Source organism: Myxine glutinosa, chromosome 6 (assembly GCF_964187855.1).
Source record: "Myxine glutinosa chromosome 6, kmMyxGlut1.1, whole genome shotgun sequence".
NCBI classification, from domain to species: Eukaryota; Metazoa; Chordata; class Myxini; order Myxiniformes; family Myxinidae; genus Myxine; species Myxine glutinosa.
In genome coordinates, this window is record NC_136266.1 from 106,877,664 (window position 1) to 106,905,536 (window position 27,873).

The 27,873-nt window shown below is 46.4% G+C and overlaps 1 protein-coding gene across 1 annotated transcript in view; it reads right to left on the minus strand.

The window, feature by feature from the left end:
• LOC137430157 (syntaxin-1A) overlaps positions 1–27,107 on the minus strand; it is a 124,339-nt gene extending 97,232 nt beyond the window's left edge. The window contains exon 1 of the mRNA XM_068120786.2: positions 26,951–27,107. Coding sequence (XP_067976887.1) covers positions 26,951–26,980 — 30 coding nt within the window. The 5' untranslated portion in view covers positions 26,981–27,107. The remainder of the gene's footprint in view (positions 1–26,950) is intronic.
• Positions 27,108–27,873: the final 766 nt, after the last annotated feature.

The window sequence follows — 27,873 nt, forward strand, 5'->3', positions numbered from 1 at the left end:
CACACAGTTCTACATGTTTCAGTCGTTAAGGCAGCAGTCTCATTATGGATGAATTGTTTCAAGTCTCTAAGGATCGTAGGATTCCTCGCATACACTTTGTGTTTGAGGAAAACCTTAAGGAAGAAATCACAGGGTGTTAAATCACAAGACTGTGGTAGCCATTCAACTCGGACCACGACTGCCAATCCATTTGTCTGTAAAGTTCAAATCAAGGGCCTGGCGTACACTGGCAGCATAATGAGCAGACACACCATCATGCATGAACCACATTTGGCCATCATTGAGTGGAAATACATGCTGCTCCAACATTAGAATGTAATTTGCAGCATTCACATTTTCTTCAAAAAATATTGGTCCAACAATGCCTCCAGAAGAAATGCCTGCCCAGACAGACACACGAGCTTGATACTGGACGTCGTGCTCAACAGTAAATCATGGGTTGTCTACTGCCCATATCACGCTGTTATGACGATTCACAGAACCAGATAAAGTAAACTTGGATTCATCTGACCACAAGATGCTGTTCTGCAAATCATTGTCCATGTCCATTAACCCAAGCAATGTCTCACATGCCTCAACGCTCCTGTCAAAATCATCCTCAGATAGTTGGTAAATTAATCTGGGTATGTATGGTTTCACATTAAGGTCTTTTAGTATTTTTCGAATCGATGATCAGCTTAGGTTGGTGACGTTTGATAAACGATGAGTTGATAATGGTGTGTTACTCTCGAGTTGTTGTTGAATGACCGCTCTGCTTTCCTCCGTTTGAACAGTGCGAGGCCTACCTGGTGATTGTTTTGTAAGAATGCTGCCGGTTTCATCAAACTGCTTGTTTATTCTGCCGATGATTATTCTATCAATTGCGTCAGCGCCACATTCTTTGACAAGTTGTCTGTGAACTTCAACCGAATTTCCAGATACAGAATACAAGCTTATGACGCGAATTTTCTGTCTTACAATATCCTCCGTCATATTAGGGCGTCTAATTCACAATGAACTGAACTAATGCAAAGACAAACACGTGCAGCCCAGTGAGCGAAGCTCACCCCGATCCATGTCACATGATGCACCTCACCCTGTTGCATATCACGTGATGCCTCTGTGTGTTGAAGCGGTCCCATCCATTTACGAGTAATCATGTTTTGTTTTGCACAAAAGAACAATAATAAACTTAGTTGTTTGTTGCAGATATCATTCTTCAAAATGTGCCCAGGGTTTCTGGTCCACCCTATACCTATAATCTGAAGATAAATAGTAGGCACATGCAATTTTTAGTAGATATCGGGGTGACCCGTTCGACTATACGGGCACATGCCTTACCTGGCGCACTGGTATCAGGTAAGCAGATAAAGATAATTGGAGTGTATGGACATAGCGAAAGTATTCCGTGATCGGAAGAACTAACAATACAATGTGGACTGCTGGAGGAGCGACACGCCTTCCTTTTGGCTGCAAACACTCCGGTAAATCTGTTAGGACGAGATTTGCTGTGTAAACTAGGCTGTGTAGTGCGCTGTTCCCCGGATGTGGTGTATTTAGAAATGCCCTATGAGAATAGGTCAGAGGTTCTATGCATGTTGATGCGGCCCACCCCAGATGTATGGTGGTGGAGAATTGTTTCCCCTGACGTCAGAGAAACAATCGAACACGCAGTACAGCAGGTAATGGAGATCGACAAAATATGGGAATGGATGTGGAAAACAACAAATTAACCCCGCGGAAATTTTTGATCCATTGCATTGCATTTCCGGCACAATCGACATTAATTCAGTACGTTGACGACTTGCTAATCTGCCCTACAACCAAGGAGGGATGTTTGACGGACACAGTCGCCTTATTAACGGCACTTGGGGAAAAGGGCCACAAAGTTAATCAGGATAAGTTACAGTTCTGTGAGCCCAGTGTGGTTTACCTGGCCCACACCCTGAGAAAGGGAGAGAAGGAACCCAGCAGGGAACGCACCGAGGCGGTTCGAGACATCCCTAAGCCACGGACGAAACGTTAAATGCGCCAATACCTCGGGACAGTGGGATATTGTGGTGAATGGATAGCCGATTTTGCACCCATCGCTCGATCCTTGCAGGATGTGGTGCTCAAAGACGCACCTGTGCATGTGGAGTGGACCGAAGAATGATTACATAGCTTTGAGTACCTCAAAAAGGCTTTAGCAGACCCTCCAGCATTAGGACTCTCGGACTATGATAAGGCATTTGTACTTTATGTGCATGAAAGAGGGGGATTTGCCCAAGCAGTGCTGACCCAGCGACATGGTTCAAAGATCCACCCGGTGGCATATTATAGTTCACGGTTAGACGTGGTAGCCCGAGGATTGCCAACATATCTCAAATCTGAGGCGGCGGCAGCATAGACGGTCGAGCGCACGGAAGCAGTCGTGCTGGGACACCCGCTTATCCTTCGAGCGTCCCATATTGTGCTGGCAATTCTATTGCAGGCACGGACGCAGCATTTATCGACAAATCGGACTTTGAAGTATGAAATTACACTGATAAATGCAAATAACATCATGATTGAGAGATGCACAACCCTCAATCCAGCATCCCGACTGCCGACACAATATAATGGCGATGCACACGACTGTCATGAGGTAATACACGCCACTACGGCTTCACACGCTGACATGCGAGACGTTGCTTTTGACAACGCGGACATCGTACAGTACACAGACGGATCGGCTGCACGGGCCCCGGACGGTACAATCCGAGCAGGCTATGCAGTGTGCACGGACCACGAGTTTGCGACACAAGCACGGCTACCGGGCACATTCTCAGCACAGAAGGCGGAGCTGTGTGCGCTGATCGTGGCATGTAAAATAGCAGAAAAGAGAAAGGTAAATATTTTCACTGACTCGGCATATGCTTGGAGTGTAGCACACGATACAGGGCCATTTGGAAAATGCGCTGTTTCCTCACGTCCGCCAGCACTCCGCTGAAAAACGGAGAGTTGATAGCGAAATTAATGGAAGCCTTGCAGCTTCCATCATCAATAGCTATCATTAAGTGCAAAGCCCACACCAAGGCAACGAATGATGTAACAAAGAGCAATCCTAGCACGGACTTAGCAGCTAAATATGCAGCTGGATTACCAGCAGTACATCAGATGCCTCAGCGCTTACAGAACGTGTCTTCAGAGGTCCCCACGGTACAGGATATTATTGCCCGACAGGAAGCAGTGACCAGAGAGGCACAAGCAGCATGGACAAAAGCCGGCTGTGAACAACTGACAGACACCGGACAATAGGTGCGACAGGGTAAGATGGTAGCCCCCAAACGCCTATTGCCTTGGCTTGCTTGTCTGGTGCATGGCCATGGCCATACGAGCAAAGGGGAGTTGGCAAGTATAGTGTGTAGGACATGGTATGCCCCAGGTTTTACGGTGGTGGCGGAGCGGCTCTGGTTACCAGAACCGTCTAACGTCGGTAGGGTTCCGCCACAGATAAAGGGGGGAGGGGCTCATCCACCCCCCTGGGGACCAGGTGTACACATCCAGCTCGATTTTGTAAAAATGCCACTGTGTAATCAGTTGCAGTACATATTGGTGATTGTGGATATGTTCACGAAATGGGACAAAGCGTTTGCATGCTGGAGGTGTGACACAATTACAGTAGTTAAGCTGTTAATGAAGGAATATATCTGTAGGTATGGTATACCATATAAGATCTCCAGTGATAAGGGAGGACATTTCACTGCAGACATGAACAAAATCTTATGCAAAGCACTACAGATCAATCAACGATTCCACTGCACTTATCACCCGCAATCAGCGGGAGCGGTGGAGCGTCAAAACGGCATCTTGAAAAATGAAATCAGCAAAATATGTGAGGGGACACGCCTTAAATGGCCTGAGGCCTTGATTCCTTTGGCGTTGATGATTATGCGGTCGACGGCAAACAGAAAGACGGGGTTATCCCCGCACAAGATCCTCATGGGCCAACCCATGAGAGTGCCTGTGATGGCACCACTTGATTTGACAAAAATGGATTTGCATTTTATGGATGGTGCGGTATTAGACTTTTGTAAAGCTTTAACGAAGGTTGCAAAAAGTTTCCATACACAGGTGAAGGCGGCGATGCCCGAACCCGCGACAGAGCAGTGCCACCCCTTTCAGTCAGGTGACCTGGTACTGGTGACGAAGTGGAGGCGAACCATAGCGCTGTAGCCCAGGTGGATGGGACCACACCATGTACTTCTTGTATCACATACAGCGGTCAAGGTTGAAGGTAAGCCGTCATGGGTGCATGCCACACATTGTAAGATATTCCAATCACAGGGAGACAACAATGCAGAAGTTACTCCTCAGCCACCTGGGAGTGATGGTGCTAGCCCATCTAACCCATCAGAGCAGTAAGCTTCATAGAACGGCACTGTATGTAGGCGGTGAGCTCAGGCAAGAGCGCTGGTATAACGGCAGTAAGCTCGTTAAAGAGCGGCTGTATAAAAACGGTACGCTCACGATGGAGGTACTGTACAACAATGGCAAGCGTATTCGGATGGTGCAGGAGGAACACGAGCAGGTAGAGGAGCACGAACGTGAGCGGAACACCTATTGGCAGGTATCAAGGCAGGTAGCTTCTGCCCTCAATAAGTCTAATTGTTGGGCATGCACACCTGTCCCACTGTCAAGGAAATGAATTAACATGAGGGCAATTCCCCATCCTATGACCCAGATTTGTTGGTAGAACAAGAACGGCATAAGATAAGATTAAGATTAAGAACGGTATTCCCTCGGAGATAACACCCTTAATGGGGCTTCTTGCTTAGAGATTAAGACCATGAGAGGCGCAGCCTTTTGGGACGAGGAGGAAGTATGCCCGGTGTTGAAAGAGGGGAGGATGCCATCCAAAACCCAACAGGAGCAGATGCCCAGGGCCATACATCTAGTGAGACAAGAGGAAGGACCCGTTTGTTTAGAGGGCGTGGGATATAAAAACTATTCACGCCACATTATGGGACACTCAACATTCCAGAGGACCATGAGTAGGGTAAATCGTGGCTGGGAGGTAATCATATTACTGAATGATGAACCCATTGCAAAATTGAGTATGAATTTGGGGGGGGGGGGGGTGGGGGTGGGGATGGACATGGCATAGCAAGCTCTAGGATTGGACCCCGTGGGACAATGTTTGTATGTGGGGATAAGGCCTACCCCTTCCTTCCTGCCACGAGGTTGGATAGGGACTCACTATTTAGCATACGTAGTCCCTCAGATACACTTCAAGGAAGAAGGGTATATAATGTAGTCCGGAAAGACTAGATGAAAGAGGGCCTCATGGGATGCAGACGACCAAATGACATTGCACGGGTCAGGATGGGAGAAGGCACTAAGCTTTTTCTTTCCGGGAGCAGGTACGGTGATGAAATCGACTAGATAAACTGGCATCTGTGTTAGAGAAGGTGGCCAATGAGTCAATGGCAGCAGATCATGCATTGTTAGATGCTGTGGTGGAGATGCGAACAATGATAATGCAAAACAGTGGCATTTGACTTACTTTTAGCGGAAAAGGGGGGTTGTTTGCAGAATTGTTGGAGGTAGATGTTGTGCGTGGATTCCAGACCAAACGCAGGGAGTGCACTCAGTGCAGGCAGCCATAAAGAAGATGAGGGAGATAAGTACCAATTTGAAGGATGAAAGATTGGACAGAGAGAAGTGGAGAATAGGTGCCTTGTTGGAAAGCATCTTCGGAGGATGGGGAGCAAAGATAGTTCACTGGCTGATGATCGCCGTTGGACTCCTAATAACGATCATCCTTGTGATTGGATGCTTGAAGGTATTGATCCGTGTGTGTATCAGTAAGTTTTGCGAGGCAGGTGCAGGTGAACAACACATGGTGGCCCGGGAATCGGAGGAAGATGGACAAGGCATCCCCGTACGAAAACTGCCACTCTAATTACCCCCGTACGAGAACGGTGCGAGGGTTCAAGATCTGCCACCTTCCTCTTTCCACTTTGCCTTGCCCTCAACCCTTGACCCTGATTTAGCTAAATCTTGCACAGCCGGCACAATAGACTACATCCAAGAGTTAACTACACAAACCATGCGGGAGGTGGAAGCAGTTCTGGGGCGAGCCTACGGTCCGGACGTGAAACGAGCGTGAGTGGCGAAGATTGTGCGACGTCCTGCTTGAATTATAATGGGGAAAGCCTGGTCGCCACCGTATTTCAAAGTATTACACTGCCTTTTACAACCAAAAAGCATTATTAACACTTCGCTTCAACTGAGAAATAAAGGCAAAGGCCTGCTACTAATCTGAGACTTGCTTTACACTTGTAATGTAATTTTAAAAGACCCTGCCTATTTAATGGGGCTTTGGTTGTTTTTGCTTTTGTGTATGGGAGACTGTTCTACCCACATGCTTTAAATGACTTTGCTTTCAAACTTTGCAATCTTTTATGCTATGGAATAATCATTTATATATTTGGTACAACCACTTTGTTTTTAAATTGTTGCCCTATAACGGAAATTCTCTCTTTCTCTTTCTCTCTAGGTCTACAAAGCCTTTAAGGGGAATAATTTCCTTTAAGGGGATTTGCAGGGGATTTCATCAAGTCCTTATCCTGACGGGGGCAGCAGTGTTCCAGGCTGAAGACACTGTGGCCTATTTCACTGGCGGCTGGTTGTCGGACTTTGAGAAACTGTTGACACAATATCCCATGCTTGGCCTTGGCGAAGCATTCTTTCCGAATGAGGCTTATCCTGCCCTGTCAACTTTGTACAGTTTCTCTTTGGGGTGGCAGTCTGTGACTTTGGGCATGGATGAACACAGGATGTTGTTTTGAGTTCCTTGGTCCTGGAGAAAAGTATATTAAGCCGACTACGGGCTGTGGCTCTCTAAGATGTTGGGGCCGGCAGTGGAGGACCATGATGTCACTGTGATGTTACATATGGTGTTACTAGCTTATACGCCACACCATCTTCCATGCATGTATTCTTATCTATAATAAACCTCTTGTACACTGTCCGAGTTCGACAAGGTGCTTATTCCGGGGAAAGGGATTGAAACCCGCGACAGTAGCACAGCCTTTGGACAAAATAACTGCAGTCAAGCGCTTCCTATAGCCACGAATAAGCTTCCTACACCTCTCTACTGGCAGTTTGGCCCACTCTTCTTGTGCAAACTGCTCCAGTTCTCCCAGATTTTAAGGGTGCCTTCTCCCAACTGCTGTTTTCAGATCTCCCCACAGATGTTCAGTGGTATTTAGATCTGGACTCATTGCTGGCCACTTCAGAAGAGTCCAGAGTTTTGTCTTGAACCATTCCTGGGTGCTTTTTGAAGTGTGTTTGGGGTCATTGTCCTGCTGCAAGGCCCATGAGCTTCGACAGAGACCCAGCTTTCTGACACTGCGTTGAACATTGCGCTCCAAAATGCCTTGGTAATCTCCTGATTTCATAATGCCATGCACACATTCAAGGCAACCAGTGCCAGAGGCAGCACAGCAACACCAAAACATCACTGAACCTCCTCCATGTCTGACTGTAGGGAAGGTGTTCTTTTCTTTTAAGGCCTCATTTTGTTTTCTGTAAACATAGAGATGATGTGCTTTCCAAAAACCTCTAATTTGGTCTCATATGTCCACAGGACATTCTCCCAGAAATTCAGGTGCGTTTTGGCAAAATCCATTCAGGCTTTCTATGTCTCTTTCAGCAGTGGGGTCCTCCTGGGTCGCCTACCATAGAACCCCCTTTCTTTGAGTTGGCAACGGATGGTGCGAGTTGAAACTGTCATACCTTGTGTCTGAAGGTCAGCTTGAATCTGTTTGGCAGTTGATCGAGGTGCTTTCTCCACCATTCGAACAATCCTTCACTGCAATCTTCAACCAACTTTTTCTTGCAGTCACGTCCAGGGAGTTTGGCTACAATGCAATGGGCCTTAAACTTCCTGATAACATTGCGTATGGTGGACACAGGAACATCAAGGTCTCTGGAGATGGACTTGTAGCCTTGAGATTGTCCATGCTTGGCTACAATTTTGTGTCTGACCCTCTCAAACAATTCTCTGGTTTTCTTTCTTTTCTCCATGCTCATTGCGGTACACAGTGACACAAAACAGCAGAATGACTCCTTTTCTTTATTCAAACTGGTTGAATGAGTGATTTTTTTTTATATCACAGGCACCTACAACCCACCACAGGGGAGTTCAATTCCAAAGTAAAGGAGAATCACCTGTTTGAAATCGAATTATTTTTAACAACTTCTAAAAGGTGCCAATAATATTGTCTGGACCATTTTAGGATTTCTGTGTGGAATAGGCTAAGATTTAGTAGTTTTTTCAGCTTTTTTTGTTTTGTTCCACTACACACCAAAGAAATACATATGTGGATACCAAAATATATTTTAATTTCAACAATTTTCTGGAAGAAATGGTGCATTATTTGAAAAAAGTGCAAGGGTGCCAATTTTTTGGCCACGACAGAAGAGAATGGTAAAAAGCCTGTACGAGAGAGTAATTTATTGTTTATCACAGAAGCGGGAAGGGAGGATGTCAGAGCACGTGCGGTGGAAAATACGTGCAGGGAGTGCGTGACCCCACAGGTGTGCGCTTCCGTGCAGTTGGAGTTTGCGGAGGAGTCCGATCGCGGGGCGGAGCTGGCGTTTTTCGGTATGTGGACACACTCACCAATGGTGTCAATGGGGAGTCCGGGAATTCTATAGGGACTCAGCATGTGGGTGTGTGCGTGCCTGAGTGTGAGGGTGCAGGTGTGTGATGTGCAAGTCCTGCGGGCGCGCCGTCCAAATTCGTGTCCGCAGCGCGGACCTGCGTAGCGGAGACCGAGCTGCCGGTTGGTGAAGCGAGCACTTCGGTGCGAGCCGAACCAGCTGAGCGGGAGGTCGATGCTGCGCACTCTGTGCAGGCCGGCACAAGTGAGTGCGAAAGAGAGAGTGTGGCGCCGATGCGTGAGGGTGCAATCGGAGTGGATCGCGAGGAGGTGGAAGGAACGTGATTGGGGGAGCCGTCTGAAGAGACAGACGGTTTTGTTTTAAATTTAAAATGGCTTCCCCATTGTTTTACGAATTCGAACCCGGTGCAGAGTAAGCCGACCGGAGGGGTGGTGCAGGGGGCGTTGCATGTGGGAGCATGCATGCAGGACGCCGTTTGGTTTGCATAGATGGAATAGGGGGTTGGAAATGCTCCCATCGGGTTTATATCGAACCCGGCGGTTGAAACAGAAACGCTGCCAATTGGGTGTGTTTCATCGCTCTGGTAAGCTTTACAGAGAAGGACAGGGCAGCAAGGCAAGATTTGGGTGACGGGGTATCCTGAGAGAACCCTGGAGAAAGGGTGTGGGAAGCAAGGGAGATTTCTGCGGTGCCCCGTGCTAATTGTCGGGTTAGCAGAGGCATCTCCAAGACTGCAGGTAGGGATCACGCCAGACCGTCAGGCGTGTAGGATAGTCGTGCTTGGAAGCACGGTGCACGGAATGGGAATGTGCAGTGGGGCCGGTGCTTTGTGCACTGCCAGAGGAGGCGTGACCACCGCGGCTGTGGGCGGGGCCCGCATGGCACACTTTGCGTTTCACGGGACTCCGTGAGACAGCACTGCAGGGGGTTTGCGGCACGTGTGGTGTGTCGGGCGTGCAGCACGCCTCCGGAGGCAAAGAGTAAGGCACGGTGTCGGGGTTTCCCTGGCACACGTGTGCGGAACCAAAGGCAAGAGTCTGGGTCCGTGGGGGAACCACGTGACCCAGAGGATACGTAAATTGTATATGGCATTGGTGTAGAGACGAGGTATGTAGTATGTAGGACGAGGACATTGTTAGAGATTAGAGGGGTTAGTGACGTGATGTAAATTGACGAGTTGGGAATGGATTATTTGTTGAATTGGCAGCCGATAGTTTAGCGCCTTCCTTCTTCTTCCTCATTGTCCCGACAATTGAAGGATGAATGGAGAAACGTTTGTTGTGAGGGAGATGAGGTGTGAATGGAGACAAACCCTCGCCTGCATTGGTGTTAGAATAGAGGGGTTCAGATGTTTTGGAAATGGATGTCGTTCTGCAGTTGGTGCTGTGTGTAGAAAGTTTTTTTTTTGCAAAGGTGCAATGATGTTGTTGAGGCTGGGAATGTGGCACGTCAATGTGTCCTCTTGTAGGGAGGGGGGAGGCACCCCGGGCACTGAGAGCTCGCCGGTCAGGTGAGGCAGTAGGGGTCCAGGGGACCAGTTAGTGTAGTGTGGTGTAGTGGGTGCAGGTACCCAAGGGAAGGGGCCTGGCATGCCAGGTGCCATGGTGGGCATCGAGGGGTGAGAGTCAGAGAGGGCCTCCCCCAGAGGAGTTAGGTTTGTGTCAAGGGGGAAAGCCAGTGAGGGCTTCCCCCAGAGTTAGTGAGGAGCAGGCGAGCTCGGAGGTGGCTCCAGCGTCGCGAGGGTGCCACAGTGGAGTATGCAGGTAGGCAAGCCTGCCAGTAGAGCCACACTGCCCAGCCAGGATATTGTGCGATGGCACAGAGTGGAAAATTGAAGGCCGGGCCCAAATTTGTAAGAGCACCAATGCGTGGGACGACGGGTAAATTGGTTGCATAGAACCACTGTAGGGGTAGGTGGGGGGGGGATGTAATGGTAAAAGAGAAATGAGTCTTTGGAAATGTTAGGTTAGAGTAGGGATGCTTCCCCTTGGTACCATTGTGTGTTTGCAGCCGCTGGGATAACGGGGTTAGTAGGGGTAAGGACGCCCCCCACCGGTCTGTCCTGCCGGCAAGCCTTGTGGTGCCACGCCACCTCATTAATTTGGCACCGTGTGTGTTTTGGTGTTCTTCCAGGAGATAGGTATAGTTAGGGGGGGGGGGGTGATTAATGAACCCGGGTGGAATAGTTTCGTTTGAATGGTGTATGGGCTGAGATAGAGTAGGGTTAGGTTAAAGAGACGAAAAATGGGGGTAGAGGTAGTTAGTGGGATTTAGCGGGGATAGTCAGGATTAGGTTTGGACCACAACCGGCCGCCTGATCTGCTGCCCCACGTTCCTGCCCCCATGACGAGAACGAGACCACCTTGAGGCTGGCCACCATCATCTGCCAGCCTAGTTTGCCAGTCTGCCTAGTTTACCATGTTTTTGCCATGCTTTTGGCTGCTTGCCTTGCCTCTGCTGCCGCCTTGTCATGCCACACCCCAGCACACCCGCATGTTTATGGATTGCCCCATGCTGCACCAGTGCATGGACTGACCAGGACCACAGTGTTTCCTTTTATTTGCTGAATCAGTTTCTTGCATACCAACCACCATGCTGCAGCCTCGCTGCCATTCTAATTTGTCTCCTTGTGTTCTTTTTAGTGGCCGGGTTCAAATGGACTGTGTACGGCATACGGCCTGTCGGGTTCAGTAGGGTTGACCTGCAACCGTGAAGATGAAACAAGAACGATGCTAATGGTGAATGTACAGAAGGTGCCCTCTTGCAGAATTTTATTTTACAGGTCCTGGGTCGGTATTTGTAAATAAGTTGATTGATTGTGTATGCCCACCGGTTATGTGTTGTAGTTTAAAAAATTCTGGCAATTTCGGTTGTTTTTCTTTTGTTGTAAGGTTGTCATGTGTGTCTGTTAGTTAGTCCCCAACGCATTAGGTGGGACATATCTAGTTTAAATTGTTGCACACATAAGGGGTAGGGATAAGAGTCAAATGTAAGTAGTTAGGGAATAAACACCTGCCACACAATATTTTTTTGTTTGTTTGTTTTAAAGGTAATGGTAAATGGCCTAACTCACCTTGCGTTTTACATGTGTGAACGACTCAGGACGAGTCTGAAGAGGAGAGAGGGTAGTGTTTGTATCCACAAATTGATTTAAAGTTTTGAAGGACAGAAGACAGACCAAAGATCGTTAGGATATGCACCAATCAGGGCCTGAGTCCTTCGAGAGAGCTAGTGGGGGCGAAGTGACAGGCTCCACCAATCGGGAGCCAGGACAGACACCCTCAAACATCCCCTCCCTCCCCCCCATACCCCCGGCAAGGGCTGGACAAAAGGCCTTGCACACGAGTTTTTTTTCTCTCTCTCTCTGCCGGGTTCACCTAGCACGTGCCTGCATTATTCTTGCTCTTGACTTTTGGACTCTGTCGGCAGTACACGTGTGCATGTGGACTCTTTCTGCACGTGCCTGCTTGCCTGCCCTTGTTTGTGCTGGGACTCCCTGCTCGTGTTCGGCCCGGGAATCACCGTTACCTGCTCGTGTCGATGCCGGGAATCACCTTTACCTGCTTGTGTTCGGGACTGCCGTATGCCGGCCAGGTGCTCGTTGGTAAGGTAGAGACAAAAGGCATCGCGAGGAGAATCATCGGTTAACCTTGTAACCATTTTGCAACATGTTCTCAACGTCCGTTTTCCCCTCCACCTACCCCATGAATCTGTGCTGGGACCATGTAGTAATTATTTGTTGTAATCGTAATAAGGCGTATGAGAGGCTAAGTTCCTGATTCTCGTCCTTTTTTAAATTTTCTTTCCTATTGAAAAGTTGCACTGTAAATATTTGTAAATAAATCAAATCGTCAAACGTTTCCTTTCTCTCTGTCCATGAATGTCTCGTCTTCCATTGCCCGCCATTGCTTGCACCCAGAGTAGCGATCGGCCGTAACAAAATTAGCATTAGCCCGGTGGGTACCAACGGTTGCTCGGCCGTCTAAATTTCCATCCAGGAACAAAGGAAAGTGGTACACCGCCGGAGGGTATGTACGGTACGCAACAATATATATATGTATATATATATATATATATATATATATATATATATATATATATATATATATATATATATGTATATATATATTGGTATCTGTAATCTGGTTATCCAACCTAATGAGCGAACGTCATGACGTCATCGCCATGCATGTCCGTCCGCCTTGCCTGCAAAGCTCCAGGGGAGCCATCTAGCAGTGCGTCATTATGGATCATAAATTCAGATACTGTCACAAGTGCATGCAAAACTCACAGTTACCGACCTGGTTTCGCCCTTGTTGGGGCTTCATCAGGGCAACGCAGTGAGCCTTCCATACACTTGTAACTCTGAAAACCTTTCGGTTTTTATATCGGTCATTATGCGACCTTCATATCATCAGTGGGGAACCGAAGGCTGAATTTCGTCGGGCTCGCGACTAAATCTGCAACTACCTGGGCGAGGATGTCATCGCTCATGTCGTCGATTCTGCATCTGATGGTGTCATTTGAGAGTGGAACGAGAGACAACTTGTTTTCAGCAGCTTTTCCCAGCATGATGTTGGCCATCTTCAACGTGGCCGGTTTGATGAGTGTCTCGCCAACGGTGTGCGGTTTGCCCTGCTTTGCGATCAAAGGGAACCGAAAGGTTCATCCTCGCCTTGGCGTACTTGGCTGACATCTTCGACGCACTCAATCATCTCAATTGCCAGATGCAGGGCAGTGGAGTGAATGTCATCGAATCTGAAGAAAAGCTGAGCGCTTTCCGAAAGAAGTTACCGTTGTGGAGGCGGCGAACAGAGAACGACAACTTCACAAACTTTTCGCTACTGGACGAGTGTGTGAGCGGGATCGAAGATGAGTCTGAAGTTGGAGGCACTGCTGTACCAGGGGAGCTGAAGCAAGCGATTGCCACGCACTTGGATGAGCTGGGAAAGTCATTCGACGGCTACTTCCCCGACCAAGAGCAATACCCAGCATGGGTGCGGCAGCCGTTTACTTTCGACGTTGCAACGGCAGATGTCAACGACCAATACCTCGACGACCTCATCAAACTTCAGCAGAGCCAGACTCAACAACAACTCTTCAGCACAACAACGCTCTCAACGTTTTGGTGCCACCAAATGGAAGGGTATCCTCACATCTCTAAAATTGCCCTTGAGATCCTCACGCCGTTCGTTACAACGTATCTCTGCGAGCATGCGTTTTCAAAACTGGTGGACATTAAAACAAAGAAAAGGAGCAGGCTTGCATGCGAAAATGATTTGAGGGTGGCCCTTGCCAAAACAAAACCACGCATTTCCCAGATCGCCTCCCGAAAAGAAGAACAGAAAACGCATTAAGATGCAATTCTTCTTAATTTTTTTGTCAAATTTGAGGGGTTCCACGAGTGTTCGGTGGGTTTCGTTAGGGTTCGGCACCTTTAAAAAGGTTAAGAACCACTGCTCTAGAGTCTAGAGGTTTCTGACAGGGAAAACAACAAGAAAATTCAGATGCCACGCCTGACATCTGAACAACGTTTAAGGGCAATTGGGATGCTTGAGGCTGGTGTAAGCCAGCGAACAATTGCCCAATGTCTTGGTTGCTCACAGCCTGCAATTTCCAACCTGGCCAGGTGTTACGGTGAAATTGGAACTGTGAGTTATGGTCCACAAAGAGGAAGACCATGGGTAACCACCCCAAACCAAGACCGCTAGATTGTGCTGCAGCATCTACATGATCGTTTCCGCCCTGTGACAGTGACACAGCTGCAGTGACAAAAGGTCACCACAACAACCACATCAGTGTCTCTACTGTGCGGAGGCGCTTGAGAAGTCGGGGCCTGGTGGCAAGACGTCCTTGCAGAGGTCCAGTGTTGAACACAGTGCATCGGCGGAACAGACTAAGATGGTGTCTGCAGCATCACCACTGGACACATCAACAGTGGAGTGCAGTCTTGTTTAGCGATGAGTCCAGAAGTTGCCTCCATGCTGCTGATGGGCGTCAACGGGTATGGCGCAGAGGTGGGGAGAGGTATGCATCATGCTGTATTCGCCAGATCAATCGTTGGGGAGGACCCAGTGTGATGGTATGGGCCGGCATTTCCACCCGTTTCAGGACACCTCTGGTCGTCACCGAAGGCAATCTCACTAGTCAGCGTTATGTCAATGAAGTTTTGAGACCTCGTCTGCTGCCATTTCTCCAAGCTCATCCTGACATCGCAGTTTTCCAGCAGGACAACGCTCGACCCCATGCTGCTTGCCTGACTACCAACTTCCTCCAGGAACAGGGTGTTGAAGTGATTCCTTGGATGCCTTATTCCCCTGACCTCAATCCCATTGAGCATTTATGGGATGAGCTTGGTCGACGTCTTGCATCGAGATCAATGGCTGTCAATCGGCAAATGCTCATTCAAGGCTTGCAGGAGGAGTGGGACAGACTTCCCCAGGACCGCATCAGATGCCTGGTACAGAGCATGCGTCGGGGGGTGTACAGCCTGCATCACAGCTCAGGGAGGACACACACGACATTGAGGACTGCTGTCATTCTGTCCTTGACTGTTAGGAGTGTTGTGTCCATTCCTGTGTCATTTTGTTTTGACTGTATTCAGGTGCGTGCCTTTGTGTTGCAGTGCTGTGACTTTTGTTGCACCACCCCTTGTGATGTTCATGCTTTTTGTTTTTTGTGTTTGAGGCAACCTCTTGTTTATTGACATGTGTTTAGTAAAGATAGCTGAACCTTACCTCTGTGTTCAAATATTTTTCATTTTTGCGTGGAGGATTTCAATGAGTGTCCTTCTAAAGATTTGATAAGTTTCTTTTGATGTTGAGTGTATATAAACACACCTGTTATACTCTTCGGTACTCCATACTTCCTGAAGAAGTGGAATGAGCTGAAACACTGTATGAACAATAAATGGTTTAACTGTATCATTACATAGCAGAGGTATAAGCAAAGTAAAGAAAACAAATTTTGTTAGTGCAAGTGTATTTCAATCTGAATCCATCCATTGTCGTACCCAGACTACCCATTCTGGTAACCTTAAGTGATGACACTACCTCCAAGCTCAGTGGCTGTGTTTGTCGCATCTTACAATTATTGTGTCACGTATGTTCGTGCATTCATGTTGAAAAAGCATGTTTTTATTTAACGAAAGAATTACAGGAGAAAATATTTTATATATCTCACGTACATGCAAAAATAGGAATCCTAACAACCAGAGGATAAGAAAACCATGTTGAAAATACCATTTTTAAAAATCCTGGCTGAGACCATATTTCAATAGGAACCACCGCAGCTCTGTTTTATCCACCCGTCTCTCCCCATATGCATAAATCATGAACATGGAGGAGCAGTTCTATCGACTGGTTTAAAGCCAGAAACAACTTGATGTCTGATGGACAATTTCACGCCAATCAATGACATACAAGAGAGAGGATGAGGGACATCACCCAACCTCGCTGTGTTACATCCACATTCACTTAACCTGCATTTTAATTTACATTTAAGGGAGTTAATGGGACTGGTTGTATCATTTGGTTGGTGGCATATTGGCCTCCGTGTTGCCCAGTCTGTCTTAAATTCCTCACAGAATAGAGTCCGACTACAACTGTACTTTCGATATTTGACGAGCAAAGCATTGTATCATACAGCATGCTGATATTTGGAAGGGATGTTATGCTGAATATCTCATCTGCCAGCACTGACTCAAGTGTACTAAAAATGTTCATGGTGCCTTTTAGAAAGAGTATGCCAGTACCATGGCCAAAGTTCTGCTTCAATTTGTCTGCAACATAAACCCTCCATTGGCATCATAGTAAGTTCCATCATGTTAAGTCAGTGAGTGATACTGAGAGTGTGGTTCTTCACATAATTTGAGTCACTTCGCATCTTTCCAGTATGATAGACCAACAGCTCATGGAAGAGAAGAAATAGTGCATAAAACTCTCCAATCACGATTTACCAAATCCAGTGTGTCATCTGCAGTGTGAAAGGACCTGACATTCATGAATTGGACTGCACAGTCACCAGGGAGTACATACAGTCACGTGAAAAAGTAAGTACACCCCATGTAAAGTTTTGACTTTTTCAACATATTTCAACATACAGCTATTTGATGTTCATTTCAACAATATTGATAGATAAAGGTGATATAATATAACAAATATCATGAAACATTTACATTTTGCAGTCCATTGTATAATTTAAATAAACATAAATGCAAATTTCGCATGTGGAAAAAGTAAGTATACCCCATGAAATGTTTTAAAAATCTTTTTAACATATGTGGACATATCAATATTTGATCTTCATTTAAACAGTATCTAAAGATAAAGGTGCTCTAATTGAACAAAAAACAATGAAGTATTGACTTTGCAATAATTTATTCAACAAAAAATTGACAGACATTGTTTGTTTGTTTCCTTCTGTGGAAAAAGTAAGTACACCCTTGGCTCTAATAGGTGGTATTGCCCCCTTTGGCTGAAACAACCTCAAGTAGGCGTTTCTTATAACTGTCTACCAGTCTCTGACATCGACTGGGAGAAATTTTTGCCCACTCCTCCATGCAGAATTCTTTCAGCTGTGCGATGTTTGAGGGGTTTCTTGCATGCACAGCTCGTTTCAAATCCCCCCACATCTCGATGGGATTTAGATCCGGGCTTTGACTTGGCCATTCCAGAACCCTCCATTTCTTTCTTTTCAGCCATTCCTTGGTGGATTTACTGGTATGTTTAAGGTCATTGTCATGTTGCAAGGTCCACCTTCGGTTGAGCTTCAACTTTCTGACAGATGGCCTCACATTATCCTCAAGCATCCTCTGGTACAATGAAGAATTCATAGTGGATTCTACGATGGTGAGCTGCCCAGGCCCTGATGCAACAAAGCTGCCCCAAACCATAATATTTCCACCACCATGCTTTACAGTTGGTATCAGGTTCTTGTGGTCAAATGCTGTCTTTGGTTTTCGCCAAACATGTCTTCTGGTACTGTGGCCAAATATCTCTACCTTTGACTCATCTGTCCAGAGCACATTGTTCCAGAAGTGCTGGTCTTTGCCTCGGTGTTCATTGGCAAACTTTAGTCTTGCCCTGATGTTATTTCTGGACAGCAAAGGTTTCCTCCTGGCACACCTCCCATGTAGATCAAATTTGTGCAGCCTCTTTCTAATGGTAGACTCGTGCACTTTGACATCAACAGTGGCAAGAGCTACCTGTAGGTCCCGTGATGACATTCTGGGGTTCTTAGAGACTTCTTTCAACATCTTGCGGTCTGCTCTCGGGCTGAACCTGCTGGGGCGGCCTTGCCTGAACAAGTTGACAGTTGTTGGGAATCTTCTCCACTTGTAGATGATCTTCCAGACAGTCGAATGATTGATTTCAAATTGTTTGGAGATCTTTATAAATCCCTTCCCAGACTCGTAGGCATATATAACCTTCTTCCTGAAGGCCTCAGAGAGCTCTTTTGATCTAGGCATGGTGACGCCGCACACTTCAACAACAAAGAGCAAACCAAATTAAATGTCTGAGGTTTAAATAAGACAGGTTCCTCCAAGATCCTCTCTAACAATGTTCTAATCATTTGCACCTGAGCTGGTGCACCTGATTCTAATTTTAGGCATTTGAAGTAGTGATAAATGTAGGGGTGTACTTACTTTTTCCACATGCGAAATTTGCATTTATGTTTATTTAAATTATACAATGGACTACAAAATGTAAATGTTTCATGTTATTTGTTATATTATATCACCTTTATCTATCAATATTGTTGAAATGAAGATCAAATAGCTGTATGTTGAAATATGTTGAAAAAGTCAAAACTTTACATGGGGTGTACTTACTTTTTCACGTGACTGTATATGGAAGCCAAGTAGGTCGTCTTCAAATGACAACCAGCGGTCTTACATTCGGTCTTACTTTATTCCATTTTCCCTAATCAACAGGTCTAATGTGGCCAAGATAATGTTTTCCCTAAATTACTCTATGGCTATTGGGGGAGTTTGGGTGGCACTGGCTTTTCATTCGTAGTATTTTAGTGCCCATCCCAAGTTGCGCTGAAAGCATTTGGAGTCAAACCACAATTTACGGACTAGCATCACTTGTAGACCACATAATGTTGGGAAGGCAGAACTACCCCACCCAAAGATCATTAGTGAGCCACCTGGGTTCTCACTGCCAATAAGCTAGTGACAAGATAATTCTTTCTTGAAGCTAGGAATCCAAACTCTCTATACTGTTGGATTTGAACCAACAACCCCAGGGATGCCAGTTCAATGTTCAATGTGCTAACTAATACCGTGGAGGCTGTACCCATGTCCAATTCATTATTAATCGGACAAGCAGCTCGGTGTTTCTTTTCAAAAGATGACATGCTCCATGCTCCATGATAGATTGTATTTTTGGAAAGATTCATCTCTACCAGAGAGGAGATTCCTACCCAGATGAGTCACACAAATCCCAGATAAAACCAGATAATTGGGCTTCAGGCCTCGATCGAATTTTGTGCTTATACACTGCCTGCATTTTTTCCCTGGGAGCGATGGAGTAATGGTAAGCAAAATATTTACTACCATATCGTATTCTACCCCTAAATGTAGTTGCCTGTGTCACAAAGGAGAATGGTAAAATAAGTCAACAGTGCTTTTAGAGTTAAACCATATTTGTTATATAGTGTGGGTATCATGTAGAACATGTGAGAATGATATCACACAGATTAAAATAGGTAGAAGTGGCCGGCCATGCTTTATCAGCACTCCTATTTGTGATTGTCTGTGGTTTGCAGCCTTGTGATCATTGCTGTAAATAACTGTAACGCTGTGCTGTTGTTCTCATTATGTAGTTAGTTATGTACTAGGGTCAAAAAGGGGACCAAACAACAACAACAACCACGGTCCCCGAAAAAGGCCAACCCCCGCTTGCGGGGAAAAATGGCCTCTAAAGGTTTTAAAAAATTTTTTTTTAATGCTGTTGTTCTCATGTGTGCAGTATTTTAGAAGAAAATTTCATTCATTTTGGAAAAAATCTACACATAATAGATATTGAGTCTCATCTATCAGACGATTGAACACAGAGAAAGGAGCATTCACATCTGAATTTGTGGATTTCTATATATTGTATCATTTCAGCAAGCAAGGCTAGTCCCCCCCCCCCCCCCTTAATCCACATCCAGTTTCATCCAATATACGGTCATCCTCTTGATAAGCAACTAGGTACTGCTGAAACAATTTTTATTTGGCAAGGAATACAATTGATGCTTTGACAGTACCTTCCCATGAGCAGTAAGTAGGATTGGATTTTGGAATTTGGCCAACACAACCTGTATACTTAACATCCACAAACAATGTGACAGCCCACTAATCTTGGTCTGCGATCAGGGCCCAGGTTTTACTAGACTTTGTAAAATCGGTTAAATTTGAATGTTGAAAACTTCAATGCACGTAACCATGTACAGATCCCAGCAGGATTTAACAACATCATTATAATCTACAATACCAAACAACAAGGAGGTCTGTGTTCTTGCCTTTTGATACAGGAATCACGTTCCAATTCTGCTCTACACTCGTATATCGATTCATTCAAAGCATCCTTGTCCAAGGTTAAATAAATATATAAAATATCCTCCACAAGCATTACATTTAATATATATAATATATAAAGAAGAAAGTTTGTGTGTTTGTTTGTTTGTTTGCTTATGCATCCACACCCTGCAGGAATCAGTGCAACCAAACTTTGCTTGGCCTCCTCTTTCATCCAAAGGACAATCAAGGGCTATGTTTGGATAAAAAAAATGGACCCCAGATAAAACCAGAGAAATTAGCCTTCAGGTCTCCATCAAATTTTGTGCTTATACACTGCCTGGCTTTGTGTTTATACAAATGTAGTGATCTGAGAGGGTCATTAACCAGTGTGGCAGCTACATTCAAGTGTAAGGTGTGCACAGAGGGAGCTGTCGATGGAGGAAATGTTGAGTTGGATCTTGGAGACGGCGTGAAGCTGGAAGGTGTGAAAACATTTTGCTACCTAGGAGACATGCTGAATGGAGAAGGTGGATCAGACTCGGCAACGGTTGCTCGAGTGAGATGTGCATGGAAGAAGTTTCGGGAACTGAGTGGCGTGCTGACGAGGAGGGGAGTGTCGTTGAAGCTGAAGGGAAAGGTGTATGCTGCATGTGTGAGAAGTGTTATGATTTATGGGAGCGAGACATGGGTAATGAATGTAGAGCAGCAACGAAGGTTGGAAAGGGTGGAAATGCGAATGGTTCGATGGATGTGCGGAGTATCGTTGAGAGAGAGGAAGAAAAATGATGAATTGCGAAAAATGATGGGAATAGAGCCTGTGATTGATGCTGTGAAGAGGAACAGGTTGAGATGGTTTGGTCATGTCTTGAGGAAGGATGAAAGTGACTGGTTGAGAAGAGTGATGGAAATGAATGTAGAAGGAAGTAGAGGACGGGGAAGACCGAGAAAGACTTGGCTAAAGGTGGTGGAAGAAGAAATGCAGGCAAGAGGGTTAACAAGGAGAGATGCAGAAAATAGGGCAAAATGGAGAAGATTGTCATGGGGACCGCAAGGCTAACCCCCGCTCTAGCAGGGAAAATGGCCTTAAAATGCCTGTTGTTTGTTGTTGTACACTGCCTGCATTTTTTTCTCCGGTAGCGATGGAGTGATATGCATTGTGAAGATCTATGTTGAGGTTGTAGTGATTTGTTGTCAACAACACAAATTCATTTATTATAGTGTTTGCACGTGCGCCTGTTATTAAAAAAGATTGCTCTACACAGGTTTATTATAACACTTCCGTGTTCAGGCCTCGAATGGGTATGTTGCTTACACACTGCCTGGGTTTTTCTCGGGAGCGATCAAGTGATATGTTTTGTAACGATCATATGCTGAGGTCATATGCATGCATGCTAATAACGGAAACTGTGTATTCCCTTGGTACATAAGGCTAACATTCCCCAATTTGTCATGCAGGAAATACACATTTCATTGAATATACCTGGGTAACGCCCGGTACTGCACCTAGTAATACGTAATAACGACAAGGTGAATGAATGAACGTTTGAGAGAAAGATAGAGTACATGTAAGAGTAACATGATGTTTGACAAAAACAGTAATTGATCACACTTCTGGATATAAAATATAAATATATAAAAGCCCTGTGTAATCATTTATCTGTCACGCAGGAAGTGACGTAATGTTCATGGACGTAACGTTGCATTCGTCACTATGAGCGAGCTTACGCAATATCAGTGTTAGCGTCATTCACCATTTTGTTTCCATTCAGAAAGGTGAATTCATGCCGTCTAAAACTTTTATTACACGCATCTGACCGTTGCATGACCGTTCCGGTTGTTTTCACAACTATAACGCTGGAGGTGAGATGTTAGCAATTTTCTTTGCAGTAAAAATATATATGGGTGAGTAATTTTTTTCCCAGTCATTTGAGATTCTGTTATCACTTTGATAATAAACAGATTTCTAAAATAATGATACTTTTCTTCATGGAACAAAAATAAATCTACAAGCCTGCGAGTTATATTCTTTACAAGTGTGCTGTCATGGTGGTGATGGGAGTTTAGGGGTGGGCGGGGGGGGGGGGGGGGGGTTGGGAAGAGAAGGATGAGAAGTATGTCTGATGCTCATGAACCCATCATTTTTGACTGGCTTTACACTAGCATATCATAAATACCATTTACTCCATCAGTAGGTTAGATTTACTCCTGTAAGGCCGAGAAAATAATATTTCCGGTCTCTGGTCAGCGCGCGCATCGATTTTGACCCTGCGCGTCAACAATGTATATATTTTTTAATTTTCAACTGGTACCTACAACAGCTCACGCCTGTTGTTGCCGGGCCGGCGCGCTACCTCGGGAAATGCGGGTCTGTGAGGGTCGCCATTGGTATCGACGTTCGCACACGGTTGTCCCCTACAAAACCTCGTTTAGTTTGTCCAAATCCAACCAGCCGTTCCAAAGATATGAGTAGTCTTGTGTGCCGTGGCGTCATGAATCCAATCGGCTGGATATTGTCATTTATTGAAACGAAGACGTTTTTGTCGGGTTCGTGTGAAGCAACCAGAAGGCCTAGAGAGCTGCGGGTGGTCTCGTTAGTTAGGCCTGGATCCTATGTCGTTTGTCATGAAGTTGTAAGTGTCTAATAATCTGGTGGACTGGGAGAAGAGATCGTGGGAGACCATCGGCCTGTTAGACCACTTGCGCATGCGCAGTGTTGATGCGATCGACGCATTGGAATGTTTGACGGTACGGCGAGGCGATCTCGAGAACGAAATGGTAGTCTTTAATATGCTTGAAGAACTTAATGATTTAAAGGAATAAATACATTTTAAAATAACTTAAGCTTGTGTTCATTATTTACAAAAAGGCCTACCAGTCCCATTGGCTGTCTTTAATTTCTCTCTGGACGGCGCCACGGCAGATGAGGAGGACCGGACTGCACAAAAAACAGCACCTTTATATGTGCAATCCATGCTTTTCAAAAAAACAAAAACAAAATAAAAACCGCACCGCCGCATCAATTCTGGAACTTTGGTCTGACCAGAGACCAGCAATATATTTGTTTCGGCCTAATAGGGATCTATCAGATATAAGTTGTATGTAATATGTGCACCGAGGGTGCAGTGATCTTGCTTTATGGAGTAGAATAGAGTAAGGTTGTATCATGTAAAACCTCCTGTACAGGCGAGGCCAGGTGAGAACTTGAACGCAAGAGGCACCCAGAAACCAGACTCGGTGGTGTAATGGTTAGAGCGTCTTATATGACTCTGGGAGGTCTGTGGTTCAAACCCCGGCCGAGTCATACCAAAGACTTTTAAAATGGTACGTGCTGCTTCCTTGCTTGACATTCAGGATTTAAAAGAATAAGAGCACAGACAATCCCTAAACGTTAACATCCATGGGGAGGAAGAAATTCCTCCTTAGGAAATTATCCGCTGAGTTTGGTGACAAAGGCGGCACTGGTGTCGCGATGTCGCTCATACCCAGAGTATGTTTCTTCAATATCATCCAACTGTCGTGTGTGTGTGTGTGTGTGTGTGTGTGTGTGTGTGTGTGTGTGTGTGTGTGTGTGTGTGTGTGTGTGTGTGTGTGTGTGTGTGTGTGTGTGTGTGTGTGTGTGTCAAGTGCCAAGCACTTTATATAGGTCATCATCCGTGAAGAAAGAAGGCTGTGAAGCCTAGGAGTGGGGCGGATCATTTTAACAATGGTGCGGCCCACAGAAATCCATGTGTAAGGATTTCAGGAATTGAAAAAAATACACCAGACAATAATTTATAAGCAGCATTAATGTCGAAACATATAATCTCTCAGGTGTTCTGGAGGCGGAACTTCGCACTGAACCCTTTTGCATTTGGAACCTACTGTGTCCAAGCTCTCTTCAGGGAAAAACGAAAGTTTAAGTCAAATTCCACTGGGAGTATTTTTCCCAGACTCAAGCATACTTGTACACCTTGAACAGGTGTTAGTTCCACACATGACACCACAGAGTTGTTTCAACCAATCGTGAACATGACAAAGCTGCCTCCATAGCAAATGTTAGAAATTCCCTGAACTTCCATCTGCTGCTTAATGGTTCTCACTATGGTTCTTGTATTCTCTCGTCGCATGTACTCCCCACCCAAACTCTCTCTTTCTCCTCCTCCCCCCCCCCCCCCCCCCCCATTAGCAAAATGGTCAAAAGGTGGTCTAAAAGTGCAAAACCTATCAAATTGGATTGCATGAAGAAATTTTATACTTTAATAAAATCACATTTTTACCTTTGAATCCTCATTGCCTTCTCGCGTGCCGAACAACTGTAATTGAAAGTTTTGTCTGTTGGGGAAAATAATTGGTGCAAAGCAGCAGGCCGGATGAGGAAGTGCAATCATGCTGTTTACAAAGTTGATGCTTTAACGCTTCGACACCTGCTGCTCATCCGGGCCAATGAACGACGATGGTGGACTTAGCTCTGACAAAAATCTATAACTTAGAGTTTCCTCTCACGCCATCATGGACTGGATTGAGGCCTGTGTATCGTTTGGCCCGGTAAAGCTGAAATTGAGAGTTCGTTTACCTGAGAAACAAAGTACAAGTTTCAATGGTGCTTGGTGAAAGCCTAACGTCTAATCTGCTGAGCCAGCGTACTCAACCACCTGCTCCGGTATCAAACTCAACTTGACGGGAGCTCCACACAGAGAAAAAAACACAAAATCTGAAGGCCGAACACTCACCTAAACACCTACAAGGTTGGGAAACCACACACCTAAGGGCCTACCCAGAATGCCAACTACACATCCACTGGAAGACAATGAAACTGAGGCTTCCAGATTGGCTTAATATTCCAGAATAATGATGAATACATTGAAGCCATTCTGAACAATCAAATTCCTTGATGTTGTGGAAGTGGAAGCAGACACAGTGCAGCCACTGCCAGGTATTATTAGCAATCGGCATCACAAGCACAAGTAGCACATATATAGCCCCGCACGGCCAGGGGATCGCCTCGACTCGGGTGGTAATCACCGCCACGTCACGGGCAATCTTGGAGCTCTGCTCACCCGGTGGCTGACCGAGCGCTTTGGATTAGTGAGGTGGAGGAGGCCCAAACCGAGCGAGATGCCTTACAAGTGTGGATCGTAGCTCAACAAGCTCACTTGAGCATTCTACAGTTGTGCAGGTTCGATTCCTGCTCACCCAGATATATTCATCTTGTAGCTCACTGAATCAACTACTTCCTTAATGGCCTCAATAGTACCCATACCACCTTATTTGTGGGGCCTAGTGGGAAGTTTTGGCCCAAGTCTTTTCACGAACCAGATGGCCAGGACTGACGTTCGGTTGGACCTTATTTGGGCAGGAATTTTCAATTTGCTCAGGGTGCCGGCGATAACTCAGGTACCCTTGGTGAAAGACACCTGGATGTCTTTCAAGTCCACCCGTAAGTAGAAGCCAGGAGACGGGACACCCAAGGACACCCAGTTTATTCGTCCGGACTGGGAACACTTTGTAGAGCAACGACCCGACTGCACCAGTTTATAGTTGGGTCAGGAATTCAAAACCGAATTACACCTCAGAGGTAAGTGTGCATCACCTGTGCATCATCCTGTTGGATATTATCATGAATCAAGGGATTATGTGTTGATTCACATCAGGTGAGGTTAGTTATCTGTCGTCCAATGAAACTTGTTGAATGCTCCCACAACATTGCTGGATACATTCCAAGTATTCCCAGAACAATATGTAATCCTTCCTCACCCCACCACTCCCACCGGTCAGGCCAAGCCTTGGACTTGTTGGTGAGTTTGAGCGGGTTTCCGGCTCACCGTACCTCGTCGTCTCCGCTACAGCACAACGCACGTGTAACCGGTACAACGAACAAACTCCATCATCCGTTGCTACGTCACGGACGGACCGCTTAGTTCATTCGGTCACGCGACGTCGACCAAGTGGTGCCTGCATCACCACCGGCACCATTTGGTGCGCGCGAGCGATTCGATGGTGCAGGTGGGAATGATAACGTACAAGCGGTCTCCGCGTGAAGCTATTCGTGCAATCCGTTCATCCGGCTCCTCATCATCACCCTGAGAATCCTCGGCGGTGTATAAATGGCAGCGCTAAGGAAGAGTCGTCCTGCGCATTTGGATATTTTATTTCTTCCCGCTATCAGAAGTGCGTTTCCCGCCAAGGTGTAATATACATGGCTCGTGCAACGCGCGAGGATTACCAGGTGTAGCGAAAAGAGCACGAGATGGAATCGGAGCGCGAACAGGGGAGCGCGTGAAGGGCGCGGCCCCGGCGGCGCGCGACGTCCAGCGCATCCTAAAACGGACCGTCGACCCGCACACCGCCGGCGCCACCACGACCGGACCGCTCCGGCGCTCTCCTCGTACGTCTGAGGCGCTAATCGAAGGCCGTGACCCGCCGGGTCTCCTCGGGTCTTCAAACTCCACGCGAGGTCCCCGCACGGGGAACTCGATGGGCCAATGGCTGCGAATTCGGCGTCGATGACTTTAACGCGTCACCTCATGACAAAGGCAGTTTTAACGAGCGGACGTTGCACCAAGCACGAGCAAGCACAAAACGCTTTAAGCGGCTCGGCCGTGTTAGTTACGCACGATTATTTACCCACGGAGGGTTATAGCACGGACCTGGCGGTGAATGACGTGCGCATCACCAGAACACGGTCTACGATATGTACGGAAACATTCGGTGAGGAGATATTATGAAAAATGCCCGCCGCGTGTTCCCGCGCTATTATCTCCTCACAGAGCCCGCGCTCCAATCTCTGCAGCACCAGCGAATCGGACGCACCACACTCCGCGCACGTACCGCCTTCAGCTCTTGCATTCGGTCCTTCATGATGCCGCTGTGCTCGTCTCCGTTCTCAACCCGTTCTTCACTACTATCCGCCGCTCCCTCGTCTCCTCTTCCTCTTCCTCTGGTCTTTCCTTTCCCACCTGAACCTCTTCTTCTTCTCTCCTTCCTGCGCAGCGACGGATGCTGCGCTAACGGGAGGACGTTGGACGCGGAGGGGGTCGGAGGGGGAGAGTGGGCAGACGGGAGGGGGAATCGAGTGAGAAAGGGTGGACAGGATTGATTGAGAAAGGATATGGATTTAAGAGATGGGAGACTCGAGAAGGAAGAGGAGAAAGGGGGATAAAAATGGCAATGGAGAGATTGGTAAGACGATCGGATTATAGATGAAGAATTGAAGCGGAGAGACGATGTGTATAATGGAGGAAGAGCGGCGGCTACATGGATTAAAAGATGGATGTACAAAAAAAATTGATCAGCTTTGTGGAGGGTGAAAATTAAGGAGGAAGGAGGAAGGAGGTATATATAACGTGAAGGAGGTGAGGAGAAAGAAAATGGATGGGTGGGTGGAGGAGGGTTGGGGAGGAGTGGGGGGAGATAATGGGATAATTAAGAGGGGAGGGGTGAAAGAGAGTCAATAAATCCTCGTCAATCAGTCACCAGAGGTTGAGGATGAGCCGGGAGGTTTAGAGAGAGAGGGAGAGATTTCCATGGGGTAGTTAGTAAGTAGTAACATGGAAGGGTGTGGGGACCACCCAAAAGGGTCTGCGCAATGCTCAGGTCAGCAGTAGTCCTTCCCAGCGATGTTTTTATCTTCATCGCCTCATGAGCAGGACAAAATGGTTAATATCTTTATATAACTCTCTAACCCCTTCCCTATTATCCCATCATCTCCCAATTCCTTCCATCCTAGCTCCCTCCGCCTGCTCTTCATCCAA